General features: G+C 58.7%; 2 protein-coding genes across 12 annotated transcripts; one reads left to right on the forward strand and one right to left on the reverse strand.

Moving 5' to 3' along the window:
* The first annotated feature begins 1300 nt into the window (after positions 1 to 1300).
* Positions 1301 to 8609, forward strand: ATXN7L3 (ataxin 7 like 3). Of its 5 annotated transcripts, none has more exons than XM_081804874.1 (13): positions 1301 to 1885; positions 2542 to 2652; positions 2948 to 3080; positions 3279 to 3450; positions 3629 to 3726; positions 3918 to 3940; positions 4249 to 4315; positions 4468 to 4553; positions 4879 to 4947; positions 5219 to 5262; positions 5536 to 5607; positions 5701 to 5858; positions 5972 to 8609. In XM_081804874.1, the coding sequence occupies exons 2-13, from the start codon at positions 2602 to 2604 to the stop codon at positions 6118 to 6120; spliced, it is 1122 nt and encodes a 373-aa protein (XP_081661000.1). In that variant the 5' UTR covers positions 1301 to 1885; positions 2542 to 2601; the 3' UTR covers positions 6121 to 8609. The 5 variants fall into 5 exon arrangements, with proteins under 5 accessions (XP_081661000.1, XP_081660999.1, XP_006738851.1 ...); XM_081804873.1 differs by lacking the exon at positions 1301 to 1885 and adding an exon at positions 1919 to 2122; XM_006738788.3 differs by lacking the exon at positions 1301 to 1885 and having other exon boundaries at positions 2548 to 2652; positions 4525 to 4553.
* A 62-nt stretch (positions 8610 to 8671) lies between these two features.
* Positions 8672 to 12850, reverse strand: TMUB2 (transmembrane and ubiquitin like domain containing 2). 7 transcript variants are annotated; one of them, XM_081804878.1, is made up of 4 exons: positions 12744 to 12808; positions 10939 to 11075; positions 10199 to 10852; positions 8672 to 9948 (listed from the first exon to the last, which is right to left on the reverse strand). In XM_081804878.1, the coding sequence occupies exons 3-4, from the start codon at positions 10738 to 10740 to the stop codon at positions 9582 to 9584; spliced, it is 909 nt and encodes a 302-aa protein (XP_081661004.1). In that variant the 5' UTR covers positions 10741 to 10852; positions 10939 to 11075; positions 12744 to 12808; the 3' UTR covers positions 8672 to 9581. The 7 variants fall into 7 exon arrangements, with proteins under 7 accessions (XP_081661004.1, XP_081661003.1, XP_081661002.1 ...); XM_081804877.1 differs by lacking the exon at positions 12744 to 12808 and adding an exon at positions 12070 to 12656 and having other exon boundaries at positions 10199 to 10765; XM_081804876.1 differs by lacking the exon at positions 12744 to 12808 and adding an exon at positions 12070 to 12655.
* Between the last annotated feature and the right edge of the window lie 427 nt (positions 12851 to 13277).

The raw sequence follows: 13277 nt of genomic DNA on the forward strand, positions 1-13277 counted from the left end.
CGGAGGACCCTCATCTCGGGCGTTCGTTGGCTCGCAGGCCTGGAGTGGGCTGAGACCCGCCCAGAAACAGGGGAACGGAGGCTCGGACGAGCCCCTTTGGCTCCATAGGTTTTCTGCCCTGAGGTGCTCACAGAGCCCCACTTCAACTCCGGCCTCTTCAGAGAAGTGGCTGCACGCTACGGGGTAAATGCCGGCGTGGGGGCGCCCGGGGGCGGGAGGGGGGAAGAGCTGGGAGCCCCGAGGGAAGGGCGGGGGATCCTGGGCCGGAAGGCGTCCCAGGCTCGGCTGGGAGCCGGCGCTCTCTTTCGACGCCACCCGCTGCCCCCGCCCCGGAGCCGGCCGGGACGGCACAACGTCTCCGCCCCCAGCGCACCGCGCACCTCACCTTGAACGTCGCTCCACCCACCGCTATCCTATTGGGCCGGCCGGACCGAGGCGAGACGGCGATTGGCCGAGGTTGCTCCCGAAGGCCCCGCCCATCTCCCCGCCCCCGTCCCCGTCCGCCGGTACTTTGGACGGCGGCGTGGCGCCCCTCCTCCCCGCCCGGTCCCCGCCCCCTGGAGCAAATGCTGCCGAGCTGCGGCCGCGGGGCAGATGCACGCGCTCGGGCCCTTCTAGCAGGCGCGAGCAGTCGCTGGGCGCGCGAAAGCGAAAGAAGGAAGAGGAAGGGAGGGCGGGGGCGGGGTGTTGAAGAGGGGCGGGAGGAGGAAGAGGAGGAGGTTGGAGCGCGCTCGCGCTTGGCCTCGCGCCCGCGCGGAGGGAGGGGGAGAGGGGCGCGCGCGCGCACGCTCGCGTTCTCGCTCGCTCCATCCATCCATCCTCCGGTCGCGGCACGCGCGCGCGCTCCGGGCTCGCGCCGCACCCCCCGCCCGGGAGAGGCGGGCTGGAGTGGGGGGCGGGGGGAGGGGCGCGCGGACGGCGCGCGGACTGCGCGCGGGCGGGGTGAGGTGAGGAGGAGGAGGAGGCGGCGACGGGACGAGAAGGGAGGGGAAGGGGCCATGGCCGCCCGGTGAGGCGGCGAGGCGGGGGGGCGGCCCGACCCCCCGGCCCCGGGCCCTGGGCCCCGGGGAGAGGCGAGGACGGACCGACGGACATGGGGCTCCGGAGCAGCCGCCGCCGCCGCCGCCGCCGGAGGACGCGGCCCTGAGAGGCCGCCGGGCCCCGGCGCGGCCCCCCGGGCGGGGTGAGTACGGGACGGAGACGGGGACGGGGGAGGGGCCTGCGGGGGGCGGGGGGCGGGGCCCGAGGCGGGGCTTGGGCCCCCTCCCCCCAGGTCTGGGTCAGCGCCCCTTCCCCTCCCCCCGGGCCGACGCGGAAACGCCCGGCTTCCCCCGGCTTCCCGGCCCGGCCCGGGCCCCCAGCTCTCCCCCTGTCTGGGTCCCCCCTGGGCGGGGCAGGGCCGGCCGGGGAGGGGGCGCGGGGCCTTTGTTAGGGAGCCAGGCCCCAGCCCCCGGGACAATAGAGACACCCTCCCGGACTCCTCTCCCCGGCCGGCTGGGGCTGTCGGCGGGCGGGGAAGGAGAGGGGCCGGGACGCGTCCCACTCTGCCCACTCTCTAGGGGTCGGTCTGTCCCGGACCGGCGCCGGCCTCGGGCGGCTCGGCTCTCCTCCCCCCAGTCGGTATGATGCAGCAGCAGTGCCGCAGGGACGGGGGAAGAGCCGAGGCCCGGCCTCCTACCCTCCCCAGTGCCCCTGGCTCATTTGTCAGTCCCCACCCCACTCTAGGCCGGCAGCTCCTTAAACTCGTACCCACCGTTCAGAGGGGCCCCGGACTGTGGGCGCTGTTTCTGAATCCTTTGGTGGGGATTCCTGGACTTTGGGGCTCTTGGAGAGACTTCCGGGCTGGTCCTGAGGGAGGGAGGGTGGTTATCTAAAAGGAGAACAGGTAAGGGGAGTGCCCACTCCCGGCATGCCATCCCAGCCGGGCTCTATCCCCTCTTCTTGCTCATGGTGGCTAGAAATGCTCCTTCAGCTCTAGGTTTCTGTGGGCTCTGCTCCCCTTCTGTAGTCACAGGCTTATTTCAGGGGAAGATAGAGTGGGGTGAAGGTTGTAGGGTTCTAGGGCCATTCCTACTTCTGGTAGCAGTACCCCCCCAAGTGGACATCCTGGCTGAAAGCAGAGGTGACTCTGAGGAGAGCCTAGGGAAGGGGGGGGGTGTATTTAGGAGTCTGTGCAGTTCTTTGCCACACCCTGTGGGTTTGCTTTGAGGCCTTAGAGTTCCTTCTCCTCCCCCTGCTGCATTGCACCATGGGTATCGAAGAGGGGTTTGAGTTTGGGGGACCTGGGTGAGCTGCTGCCTCCTATAGACCCAGACTTTGACTGGTGGCAGAGTCCAGGGCCCGAGTTCAGTCCTGGGAAGGACTAGGCCACCTTTGGGTTTCAGGCCCTGAAGGACCATCCGGACTTAGTGAGCCTAGGCCTTGGGGAGGGGTATATCCTGATGGCAGGAGTAAGCTCCGGGCAGTGGGGTGCAGAGGGGAGGTGGCGGTCTGCAGAGGTGCTTGGCCTCACACCAACACCCCCCACCCCCATGTGTGCAGCCGTGTTGCCGCCCGCTGTGCTATGAGCAGTCAGAGCGCCGTCTCCACAAGAGTTTACAAATGAAAATGGAGGAAATGTCTTTGTCTGGCCTGGATAACAGCAAACTAGAGGTGAGGGCTCCCCCACGTGTGCCTCTAGTTCTTTCTCTTGATGTCTCTACGTCGCTATATCTGGCGTTCACACCAAAGAGGAATTTGGGTAGTCAGCCTGGTTCCTTAAAGGGAATAGCCAGCTGAAAAGGCCCAAGGATCTGGAAGAAGAAAGGACGCGACGTCAAGACGGGGAAAATGGCAAAGAAAGCATTATCTTTGGCCAGGGTGAATTGACAGGTTTGGTTGGTGAGAGTTGCTCTCAGGCCAGGGGGCCGTGACCCTCCTGACCGCGGATGTTCTCCCCTGGGCCCAGGCCATAGCTCAGGAGATATACGCGGACCTGGTCGAGGATTCTTGTTTGGGATTCTGCTTCGAGGTACACCGGGCTGTCAAGTGTGGCTACTTCTTCCTGGACGACACGGACCCTGATAGCATGAAGGATTTTGGTGAGCTTCAGGGTTGAAGGAGAGCCGTCCGGCCCCTGCCCCGGGGATCCTTGGAAGTTCCTCCTCTGGAAACTGCACCAGATAGAGCGCCTGGAGCTCCTGTGAGCCTAGGCAGGGGGTTTCAAGAGGCCACGGGCGGGGAAACAAGAGGTGAGGGTCCCCTGCCTGCCCTGATCGCCACGCCTCTCCTGTCCCCAGAGATCGTGGACCAGCCGGGGTTGGACATCTTTGGACAGGTTTTCAACCAGTGGAAGAGCAAGGAGTGTGTCTGCCCCAATTGCAGCCGCAGTATTGCTGCCTCCCGCTTCGCTCCCCACCTGGAGAAGTGCCTGGGAATGGGCCGGAACAGCAGCCGCATCGCCAACCGCCGGTGAGGGCTTCGGGCTTCTGCCGCTCCTAGACCCAGAGCTGCTGGGCTCGTCTCTCGCACCCTGGGCCGCGGCGTTGGGGCCTTGGTAGGGCACAGAGGGTGGCACGTGCTTGGCCTCTGTGGCCAGGGGCAGAGAGAGGTGGCCGCCTTGACCCTTTGTCTTCCCTTCCGTTGGCAGGATTGCCAATAGCAACAATATGAACAAGTCCGAGAGTGACCAAGAGGATAACGATGACATCAATGATAACGACTGGTCCTATGGCTCAGAGAAGAAAGGTGTTTGGGGATCTGGGGAAGCTGGGGTGGGTGGGCATCAGGGTGAGGTGGGCAAGTGGGAACTGGGTACATAAGGGTCACAAGTTGTTATATTGGATGAGGAGGGGAGAATGTAGCTTTGTGTGTTTCCATGGGGGTCCTTAGATTGAGAACTTAAAGTGACCCTGCCCTCTGGTTTTTGTCTTCTTCAGCCAAGAAGAGAAAATCAGACAAGGTGAGAGCTGGGGCAAGCATGAGGGAAATTTGGGCGAAGGACAGATACCCTCCCCTTTGGGCAGGGAGTCCTCTGGTATCTTGACTCAAGTCTGAGGTCCATGGGGTGCCTCTCTGGGTTTTGGGATGAGGGTGTCTGTGGTGGGCTGGAGGGCAGCAGAGGCCTTGGGGGAGTAGGGGAGGAGGGAATATTGGTAGGTGGGCCTCTTACTGGGGAGGAAGAGTAGGAATTTGAGGATGTTTCTTTGTCAAATCTTTTTTCCTTCCCTGGGTTCTCGGCTCCCCCTTATCGTTACCCTTTCCCCAAAGCTGTGGTATCTCCCATTCCAGAACCCCAATTCCCCTCGAAGATCCAAGTCTTTAAAACACAAAAATGGTAAGTGGGGCTTGAACGATGGGGGTGGTTCTAGCTGCGTCTGCTGGGACTCATTGCTGGAGGGGGGAGGTGGGGGGCTGAGGGGGACAGGGGTATCGAGGGAGGGCCTGTGATCCTTCTGTCACCCCCACTTCCTCTCTGGTTATTTTCAGGGTTCTCTGTCTGTACCTCTGCATCAAACACCCTTCCCCTTCTTTTTTCTTCTTCAGGGGAACTTAGCAATTCGGATCCTTTTAAGGTGAGTAGGTGCTGCCCCTCTCAGGTTTTCTCTTGTTTTCCTTGCTGTGAGCTGGGTGGGGTTTGGACAGGTGGGGATCAGAATGCCGATGCCGGAAGCACTAGATGGGGTATTTCGGTCTTGCATATTTATGTTCTTGCTGGGTCCTGGCCCCTCCCCGACGTGCCGGTGGGATGGGCAGAATCACTGGAAAACCGCTGGGCTGGTCGTAGGCCTTCCCACATAGAGACGGATAAGAGAGACTGGTTCCCCCCACCCATCCGGCCCTTCCCCCCTCCCTCTGGGGCTGCCTCTTCTCTGACCTCTACTCTTGGTTCTCCCCCAGTATAACAACTCAACTGGGATCAGCTACGAGACTCTGGGGCCGGACGAGCTGCGTAACCTGCTCACCACGGTGAGAGACCAGGGAAGGGGAGGCCCTTGGGAGTGGGCTGGAGCCACAGGCAGTGGTCACATCCCTGGAGGGGGGGGATGGTGACAGCAGTCAGGGCCACGTAGCTCGCTCTCTCTGGAATCAGGTTTCCTGGCCGGTGGTGGTCTGGGACTGTCCTGGACACCTTGGGGCCACTTCTGTTTGTGCAATGCAGCATTTTTACAGAAGAGAATATCTAGCGTCTAGAGTGGGCTCCCTCCATCCCTCCTTTCAGCTTCTATTTCTCTTCCAGCAATGTGGGGTGATTTCTGAACACACCAAGAAGATGTGCACAAGGTGAGCTCAGAACCTAGAAAGGGGGCAGGGGGCCCTCCTGCACACTCACCCTGGGCATGGGTCGGGAGTACCCTTGGACTTGAGCAGTGGGGCTCCCACCCTTCCCCTCCCTCCTCTCATGGTCAGGCCTTGGGCCACAATCTGGGGGCACTCTGTTTATCCCTTCCCGGTCTGAGTCCATTCCTCCTGCCTCTGCTGAGGAAAAGGGGCTTCACCTGAGGTCCTCAGACCCTTCATGCCTTGTCAGGCTCTGATTAATTCTCTCCCCACCAGGTCCCTGCGCTGCCCCCAGCACACAGATGAGCAGCGGCGAGCCGTGCGGATTTATTTCCTCGGACCCTCAGTGTAAGGGACCCTCCAAGGAGGGTGGTGGGTTGTGGAAGATCAGGATGATGATTGGTATCCCTAAAGCCCTTCTTTGACCCCTCTCCTTTCCAGCGTCCTTCCAGAGGTCGAGAGTTCCCTGGATAATGACAGCTTTGACATGACTGACAGCCAGGCCCTGATCAGCCGGCTTCAGTGGGACGGCTCCTCTGATCTCTCACCCTCTGATTCAGGCTCCTCCAAGACGAGTGAGAATCAGGGATGGGGTCTAGGTAGGTGATATATCTGGGCCCCACGGGCTTTCTGCCCGAAGCCAGGGTTGTGGGGACACCTGTGTTCTCCTGACACAGCCCAACCCTCATCCCTGGTGCCTCTTTCTCTTCAGGTACCAACAGCTCTGAGTCACGGAAAACCAAGAAAAAGAAATCCCATCTGAGCCTGGTAGGGACTGCCTCCAGCCTAGGCTCCAACAAGAAGAAGAAGCCAAAGCCACCGGCACCCCCGACGCCCAGCATCTACGATGACATCAACTGACTTGGGTGCAGGGATAGCCTTTGGCTGAGCAGAGCCCTCTCTCCCAACCCCCACCCAGGTGGCAAAGCCTGGCAAATGGACGGCTGCTGGGGGTTTGGGCTTGGGAAGCTTGGTGGGCCAGGCAGGCAGAGGATCCAATTATGCACCCCTGGGGGGTGTCAGGGTCCTCTGCAATGGAGCACGACCCCTTGGCATGCAGGACTCAGACCTGGACATATTATGCCTTGGACATAAGTTTGGTGGGGAGGCGGTTTTCCTATTTATTCTGTGAGTTACTGGATGTCCAGCTAGGCCAGGGGCCTGACCTGGGCACTGTGCCAGGGCACTGCCTGCCCCCCACCCCAGGAACTGGACTAAGCCCTGCCGAGAAGCATCGTGGCTACCCGGGAGGCTGTGGGTTGGAAGCTGAGCCTGGAGGGGGCCTCCCCCAGCTGCCCTCAGCAATGTGAATGGGTCCGGTGCTTGGAGCTGAGGGGCAGGGCTGGGCGTGTCCTGTCTGTGTGCAGAATCCTATCACATGCCCCCAATCCCAGGGGTAGGCAGGCACATCAAGCTGTCTGCTGAGGTGGGCGTCCAGAGCTGCCACCGCCTTCCCTGCCCCCCACAGGGGCAGCCCTTTCCCCTCAGTCCCCATGGGCCTCCTTGGCAGCGGGAGCTGTCCTTTTGTTGTTGGGTGCCAGGAAAGGGCCTCCAGCCTCCACAGCTTCAAGGAAGGGGCTAAGGGAGGGTAGGAAGAGGGAGCTGTGTATCAAAATGACTCCCCTCCCCCTACCTTTCCTCCCTGACCCAGGGCTGGTGAGGAGTGGGGCCCCAAGGTGAGAGGGAACGGTGCTGCTTTATTTGAAATGTTTTCTTACCTCATTCCCTGCCCCAGGAAGGGGCCCAGCCTCACCCTCCTGGGGTGGCCCCATGTTCCTCCCGCCTACCCTGCCCCGCTGCCCTAGCAGGGCAGTCCAAGTTCCCAACTGCTGCTTGCTACCCCCCTCCTTCACCTTGACCAGCTTCAGTTCCTCTCTCGATGCTCCTGCCTCTGAAGCCTGCCCTGTTTCCCCTTCCTTAGCCGCTTTTAAGTTATTTATTCTGTACTTGTGGTTTGGGGCTCTGAGGAAAATCCTGATCTTTTACCTCTCCCCCTTTGCTAGGAGTTGGGGTGGGAAGAGGCTAGTCTCTGTGCTCTGGGTTGTCAGTAGAGGGGTGTCGTGCCTAGGCATTGCCCCTCTGTGGGACTATCATGCCAGTGTGCCCACCTGCCTGGTCTACATCCCGAAGAGATGTACTGTCCCACCTCCACGTGGGCACCATCGCTCCCAGGAGCCGAGCTGGAGGACTAGTCTGGGCTAGGAGCAGAGCTGACTGACACAGGGATGGAGTTGAGCCTGAGCCATGTTCTCTGGCATTTGCTGGATGTGAACCCTGCCCTCTTCCCACGAGGAGCCATCCCACATTTGGGTAGCTAGTACCCAGGACTGGTTGGACTGATTTGGGTTAGGGACCCTAGAGGGTTAAGGGAACAACGAGAGATGGGGCTGCAGTACCCTGTCTGGAACCCCAATCTCCCCCTGGGGTGGTTCGGATTGTGGCTGATGCCTGGTTACAAATTGGTTTTTAACCCAAGAATTGTGATTATTTTTTAAAAAGCCAAACAGATTTTGGCAGGAGTTAGAATAAATCCTGGGGCCTGGGCTCCTCTGTTCTTGACCCTCCAATGTCTTCTCCCTCTAAGGGGAAGCCAGAGGGAAAGGAGGATTTCAGCCAGCCTCCAGCCTGCTTCCAATGAAGTTTTGGGAGTGGGTTGAAGGTGAAGGGAGGAAGGCCATGGGCCATTCTCCCTTCCGAGAGGCAGCTGCAGCTCAGGCCCTACCATACCCTTTCCCCTCTGGCCTCTCCCTTTCCCCCCCTCTGGTTAGAGGAGGGAGAAGTGGGAAGTAGTTTGGGAACTGGTTTGTCCACATCCACTTCCCCATTGTTCCTTGGCCCGCCCTCAGGGCAGAGCCCCCTGCCCAAGCTGGGTAAGAGATGGGCTTGGTCCAGCAGGGACCCTGAGGGAGCAAACCCCTTTCCTTCTGGGGAGAGTGTGCCCCCCCTACCATGTAGTTGAACAGGGGCTAGGAGCTCTCCACTCCCCTCCCTCGAACAGCAGGCTGTGTGGGTTTCAATTCCCATCCTTCCCACCCCGGCTAGGTGTCGTCCACCCTGTATCCTATCATGTGTCTGAGTGTGTGTGGGGGGGTTCTGTACTAATTTCCATGGCCGGTGGCTTTTCCTTCCATGCATCACTCCCCCCCGCATGCCCAGGGGCCACCCGCCTGGCATTACCGCATGCTGGGGTCATTGGGGGAGGGGGGAGGGGCTCACGCTGTCCTGTGGTCTTGAGATTTTTATTTTTGCATATGTAATCCATCCTGTACAGGTAGCTAACTTTGTAAACGCTGTGTATTTCCCCTGCCCCCATGGCTGCTGGTGTAAATAAACTGCATCTCCCGTTGGTAGCCCGGCCTACCCACCCTCATTACCATGTTGACGGGGGCAGAGCAAAGCCATTCTCTTAATGTCACAGGAGGCGGCTCCACAGCCACAAAATGGAACTTTATTTAGTCACAGACACTGACCCTCCATCCAAGAACCCCAGAGGCAAGGGCCTGGGGCCCAGGGCTCCATACCCAGAGCTCGTCCTTGGAGCTGGGCAGGGCAGGACACTGGCTGAGGGCCAGAACTGTCTCTCGCTTACAGCCGTAGGCCTAGGGCAGCAGCAGCTGTGGCTTGGCCTCTCCCAATGCTGGGGGCTTGGCTTTGTGCCCCAATCCCCTTTCTGACTGAGCTCTATAAAGGACTATTAAAAAAAAAAAAAAAAAGCAAAGTGCTTTCAAAAAAGGGGAGAACACTGGAAACTATCCAGAACACAGAGAACACCCTATTCCTGCTACAGGGGTGGAGGGAGAAGGTAGAGGCGGCTAGGTGCCTATATGGAAAGCAGACGCGACCTTCACTCCTGCTGCGTGACTTTAGTCTCAAAAGATGGATACTCCCTTAAGAAACAGAAAAATACTCAGGCTCCCTACAGAAATATGCTGGGGCCATGCTGAGCTGCCCTGGCAGGCGGCCCTGGGTACCGAGGAGCAGACATGCAGGACAATGGAAAGAGCTAGGGCCACAGCTGGGAGGACAGAGCCCAGGCTCCCCACTGAGCTGGGCTACCAGCTCAGCTCTGAACTTTAGGACCCTAAAAGGGAAGGAAGATGACATCCTCGTTTCTACCTGAGTTGTGCTTGCACAGAGATGGGACGTCTGTACCCTTGTGGACGTGAAGGGGAGGCCCTGTACCTGCCTCCTATGTCCTATGGAGGAGGACCTGCCACATCCTTTCCACCCGTCCCTCCCAAGCCCTTGGGCCCAGCTCCGGCCAGGAAAGGAGGGAGGCCCTAAAGGAGGAAGACCATGCCTTTCATTTTCTCCCTATGTCCTTATCGTCCATACATCCCAAATACTAGGAAGCTGAAGAAGACAGTGACCCCCACCAGGGAGACCGTGGCAGGTGCTGTGAAGAACTGGCGGTAATTGATACGGAAGTACCAGACCACACCCAACAGCACCACAAACACAGGCACCATGAGGCTGCCCACACTGACGCCGAGGCTGGGGGGTTCAGTGGCTGAAGAGGGGGCCAGGGAGGCTGAAGGGCCTGGAACAGCCGACCCTGGGGGTGAGCGGTGGCAGTGAATCACACAGTTGTCGGTAATGTTCAGGGAACGCAGTGTGCGGGCCGGGTCCTGCAGTAGGCGGCCCTGGTAGATCAGTTTCATCTGGCTTTCTTGTCCAGGGAAGTACTTACTGGAAGGATGAAAGGATAGAAGGAAAGACAGAAGGCGACGAATGAGAAGGCAAACAGGCCTGGACCAACAAAACGGGGCAATGAGGGAAGAACTGAAGGGTGAGTTTCTAAGAAGTATCCCACCCACCCCTAGTGGGGGCTGGACCTGATACATCCCTGCCGCTCCCAGGTGGATACCAGCCTCCTCTCAGGTGACCAAGGGCTGAGGGCATGGGGTATGAGCAGCCTCCCACTCTCCAGTCCACTCACCTCTTCAGGGCACCCACAGTATCCTCCGGCCTGGCCACAGCCAGCTCCTCGGTGTCATTGAGGAATTTGAGCCGCACACTGATGAGGCCAGGGCTGGGAGGGAGGCAGCTGCTATCCTCAGATCTCAGAGGGGCCTCTGGACTGCTGCTTTCTGGGCCTGCTTGTCTTTTGGGAAGGCCCTGGATGTCAAGCAGATGCTCAAGGCTCGGCTCAATACCACCCCCAGCTCCAGGCTCCCCTGTGGAGTCTCCCCCACCTTCACCAGCCTCTTCAGCCTTCTCATCATTACCCTCGGATGGACGGGGGAGTTCGGTTGGCTCTGGGGTGCCTTGGCCTGCCACTAGATGGTCCACATGCCCCAGGTGGAGGACGGATGTGTCTCCAGCTGACACAATGGTGCCCAGGAGCTGGTTGCTACCGCTGTCTGCTACGTAGGTAGAGAGCCAAGCTAGGACTAAGGCTAGAATCAGCACCACCACACCTGCCAGCACAGTCACCTCATTGCCCACACCCTCAATGAGGGTGACGTCAGAGAACTCCATGGCCTGGCTGCTGACTGCGTCGACACTGCAGGAACAAAGGGGGATAGCATCAGCAGGGTACGTGGGGTTGCAACCGGGTTTCTAGTTTGTTTCGGTCCTGACTGACTCAGCCCTGAAAGAAAATGGAGCTCAGTGTCCTATGGAAGAGGGAACAAACCTTCCTACCTCTGGACCCCTAACCTAAAGCTAAGGACTTACCCTTTGCCTCTATTGTGAAACACTAGCTTTCAGGTTCCACATCCTTCCTCTCTCACATTTCGAGCTCCCAAAGAGCATGGATCATCAGGAAAATCTCATGGCCTTGTTGGGGCGACTGCTGCTGCCACTGGCTGTTGCTTTTTTGGTAGGTGGGAAAAGAAAAAACACTTGCTTCTTTGAGCCCTGAGTTTCTCTAGGATTTCTATCACTTGCTCTAGCAGCCATGCCCCCCTGAGAAGCCTCCAAGGTGGCTTGAGAGAGACCAAAAAGCCCCAAATATTTTATCTTAGGGCCTTCTGGATGCATAGTGCAGCCACTCTTGCCAGACTGTCCCGTTTGAACCCTACCTCATTCACGGTCACGTTTTCAGGTTCAGATGTCAAGATCCAAAAAATTAATTTTTCATCAGAAGCACAGTCAGACCACCCCAAAGGGACACATCTGTAGGGGCCATCAGCAGACATTATGCAGCAGGGACCGTGTCTGCCACCTCTGAAACTCTTCTGACAAGTCCCAGGGAGCTAAGGAGGACAGACACCAGAAACACCGCCCTCCTGGGTCACCATAGGTTCGCAGCTGCAAAACCACTAAGTGGAAAGGATTTGGAAAAGATTCCAAAATAGCTCTCATAATCCATATCCCTATCTCTCTTCGTGTACTGTGTAGTTTCTCCCTTGGCAGTTTCTTAGAAAGGCAGGAAGGACCTTAGAGTACCTACTCTTTCCCTCGGAGAATGTGTGGCTTTCACAGCTGTCCCGGGGGGCAAATCCAATCAGATGATTATCATTAACAGACTACTCTCACAATACCTATAAAACTTCATTATACTCTTCCACCTGTCCATCTCTCTCTACGAGACTTCTGGAAGACAAGGATCACGTGTATTTTTCTATGTACCCTAGTGCCCAGCATAATGCCACACTAGCTGCTCAAAGAATATTTGTGGAACATATCAACATCTGAATAGCTTCCACATCCTTATTTAGAACATGGGCCCTGGAGTAAAAAACAAAAAAACAAAAAACCTGATTATAATCCTGGTCTTGCCCCTTACTAGCTCTGTAAGCTCGGACAACTTTCTCAGAGCCTCAGCTTTCTCATCAGTAAAATGGGGTTAAAAATAGTACCTACCTCATAAGGTTGTTTTGACGGTGACGGGAAATCATCAAAGCAAAATACTTAGCACAGTGTCTGGCACATTGCAATGGTTCAGTAAATAAATGGTAGCAATTACTTATCGCTCCCACAACTAGCCCCTAATGGTAAGGATGGTTAATGTCACCCACCCTAATTCACAGACAAGGAAACTGCGGCTAACAGAAGCGAAAACGACTGGCACAGACACAGGGCACTTTCGTGGGCAGGGGCCGGGCAGGACCCCTGGTCTCCCGCCTCAGAGGCCTTTGGTGTCTCCTCAGTCTGTGGGCGACCCTGACGCGCGGTGAGAAGGGGTCCCGACCCTGCCTTTTCTGAGGCGAAGGCTCCGCGTGGGGCGGCCCTATTCCCGCGGCGCTGGAGAGGAGTCGGTGGGCCCACCCGAGACGAAACGCTACCTGGTCCCTGGCGGCCAAGCTCAGTTCTCCCAGCCCATAGGGATAGAGTCCGGTGAGGGGGGTCACAAACCATCCACACCCCTCAAACTTCGGGGCGGGGCTGGGGACGTGGGGGCGGGGCTTGCGTACGCGGGGAGTCATGGGAAATTAAGGGGGATTGGACCGGTACTGTGCCTGGATAGGGAAGGAGGTCCTCACCTGAAACGGCCAGACTAAGTATTTTGACTTCGCCAGGACGGCCCATGGACTCACCTTTCCGTAGGGGCCGGGGGAGGGGCTGGCTATCCCCGATTCTGTCCAGGGTCTCGTCTCTTCCGGCTTCTCCCGGAAGCTGTTTGAATCAGACAGGAAGTCCCGCCTCCGCGCTCTGCACCGATGACGTTAGTCTACGTAAGGCGGGCTGACGTAAACGTGTTCTTTAAAAGGGACAGGTTTCTCAGCGGAAGGAGGGGCGGAGTTATTGTTGGCGGGATCGTCGCCCTCCGGGGGCGGGGCCACGCTCACTGGGCGGGGCCTAAGCGGCCCATGGGTGAGGGGCGGGACTACATGGGGTTGGGGGAGGTGCTTGGGAGAAGGCGTGGCTTCACCTCTGGAAGACCGGCGTGCGGGCCAAGCTGGGCAGAACGTGAGCGGCGTTTCCCTCGTACCGGCTTCTTCTTCCGGCCTTGTTCCCAGCCTCCAGAGCTGATTGGATTTATTACTGCTCTGTAACGCGCATTGAGCGGGATCAGTAGGGACTGGTCTCTCTGACCTCCAAAAGTTCAACTCAGGGCTAGTCAGGAGACA

The sequence above is a fragment of the Leptonychotes weddellii genome, chromosome 15, assembly GCF_054177405.1.
Source record: "Leptonychotes weddellii isolate Sample4059 chromosome 15, ASM5417740v2, whole genome shotgun sequence".
NCBI lineage: Eukaryota > Metazoa > Chordata > Mammalia > Carnivora > Phocidae > Leptonychotes > Leptonychotes weddellii.

What these genes read in the sequence shown, in the direction of transcription:
- ATXN7L3 (XM_081804874.1), top strand. Translation starts at nt 2,602, where the DNA reads ATGAAAATGGAGGAAATGTCTTTGTCTGGCCTGGATAACAGCAAACTA. An exon ending in TGATAGCATGAAGGATTTTG is followed by an intron (nt 3,081 to 3,278) that starts GTGAGCTTCAGG and finishes TCCTGTCCCCAG; the next exon opens with AGATCGTGGACCAGCCGGGG. An exon ending in GTCTTTAAAACACAAAAATG is followed by an intron (nt 4,316 to 4,467) that starts GTAAGTGGGGCT and finishes GGTTATTTTCAG; the next exon opens with GGTTCTCTGTCTGTACCTCT.
- TMUB2 (XM_006738785.3), bottom strand. Translation starts at nt 12,104, where the DNA reads ATGATTTCCCGTCACCGTCAAAACAACCTTATGAG. An exon ending in CGTCAAAACAACCTTATGAG is followed by an intron (nt 10,766 to 12,069) that starts GTAGGTACTATT and finishes TTGTTCCTGCAG; the next exon opens with TGTCGACGCAGTCAGCAGCC. An exon ending in ACTGTGGGTGCCCTGAAGAG is followed by an intron (nt 9,949 to 10,198) that starts GTGAGTGGACTG and finishes TCATCCTTCCAG; the next exon opens with TAAGTACTTCCCTGGACAAG.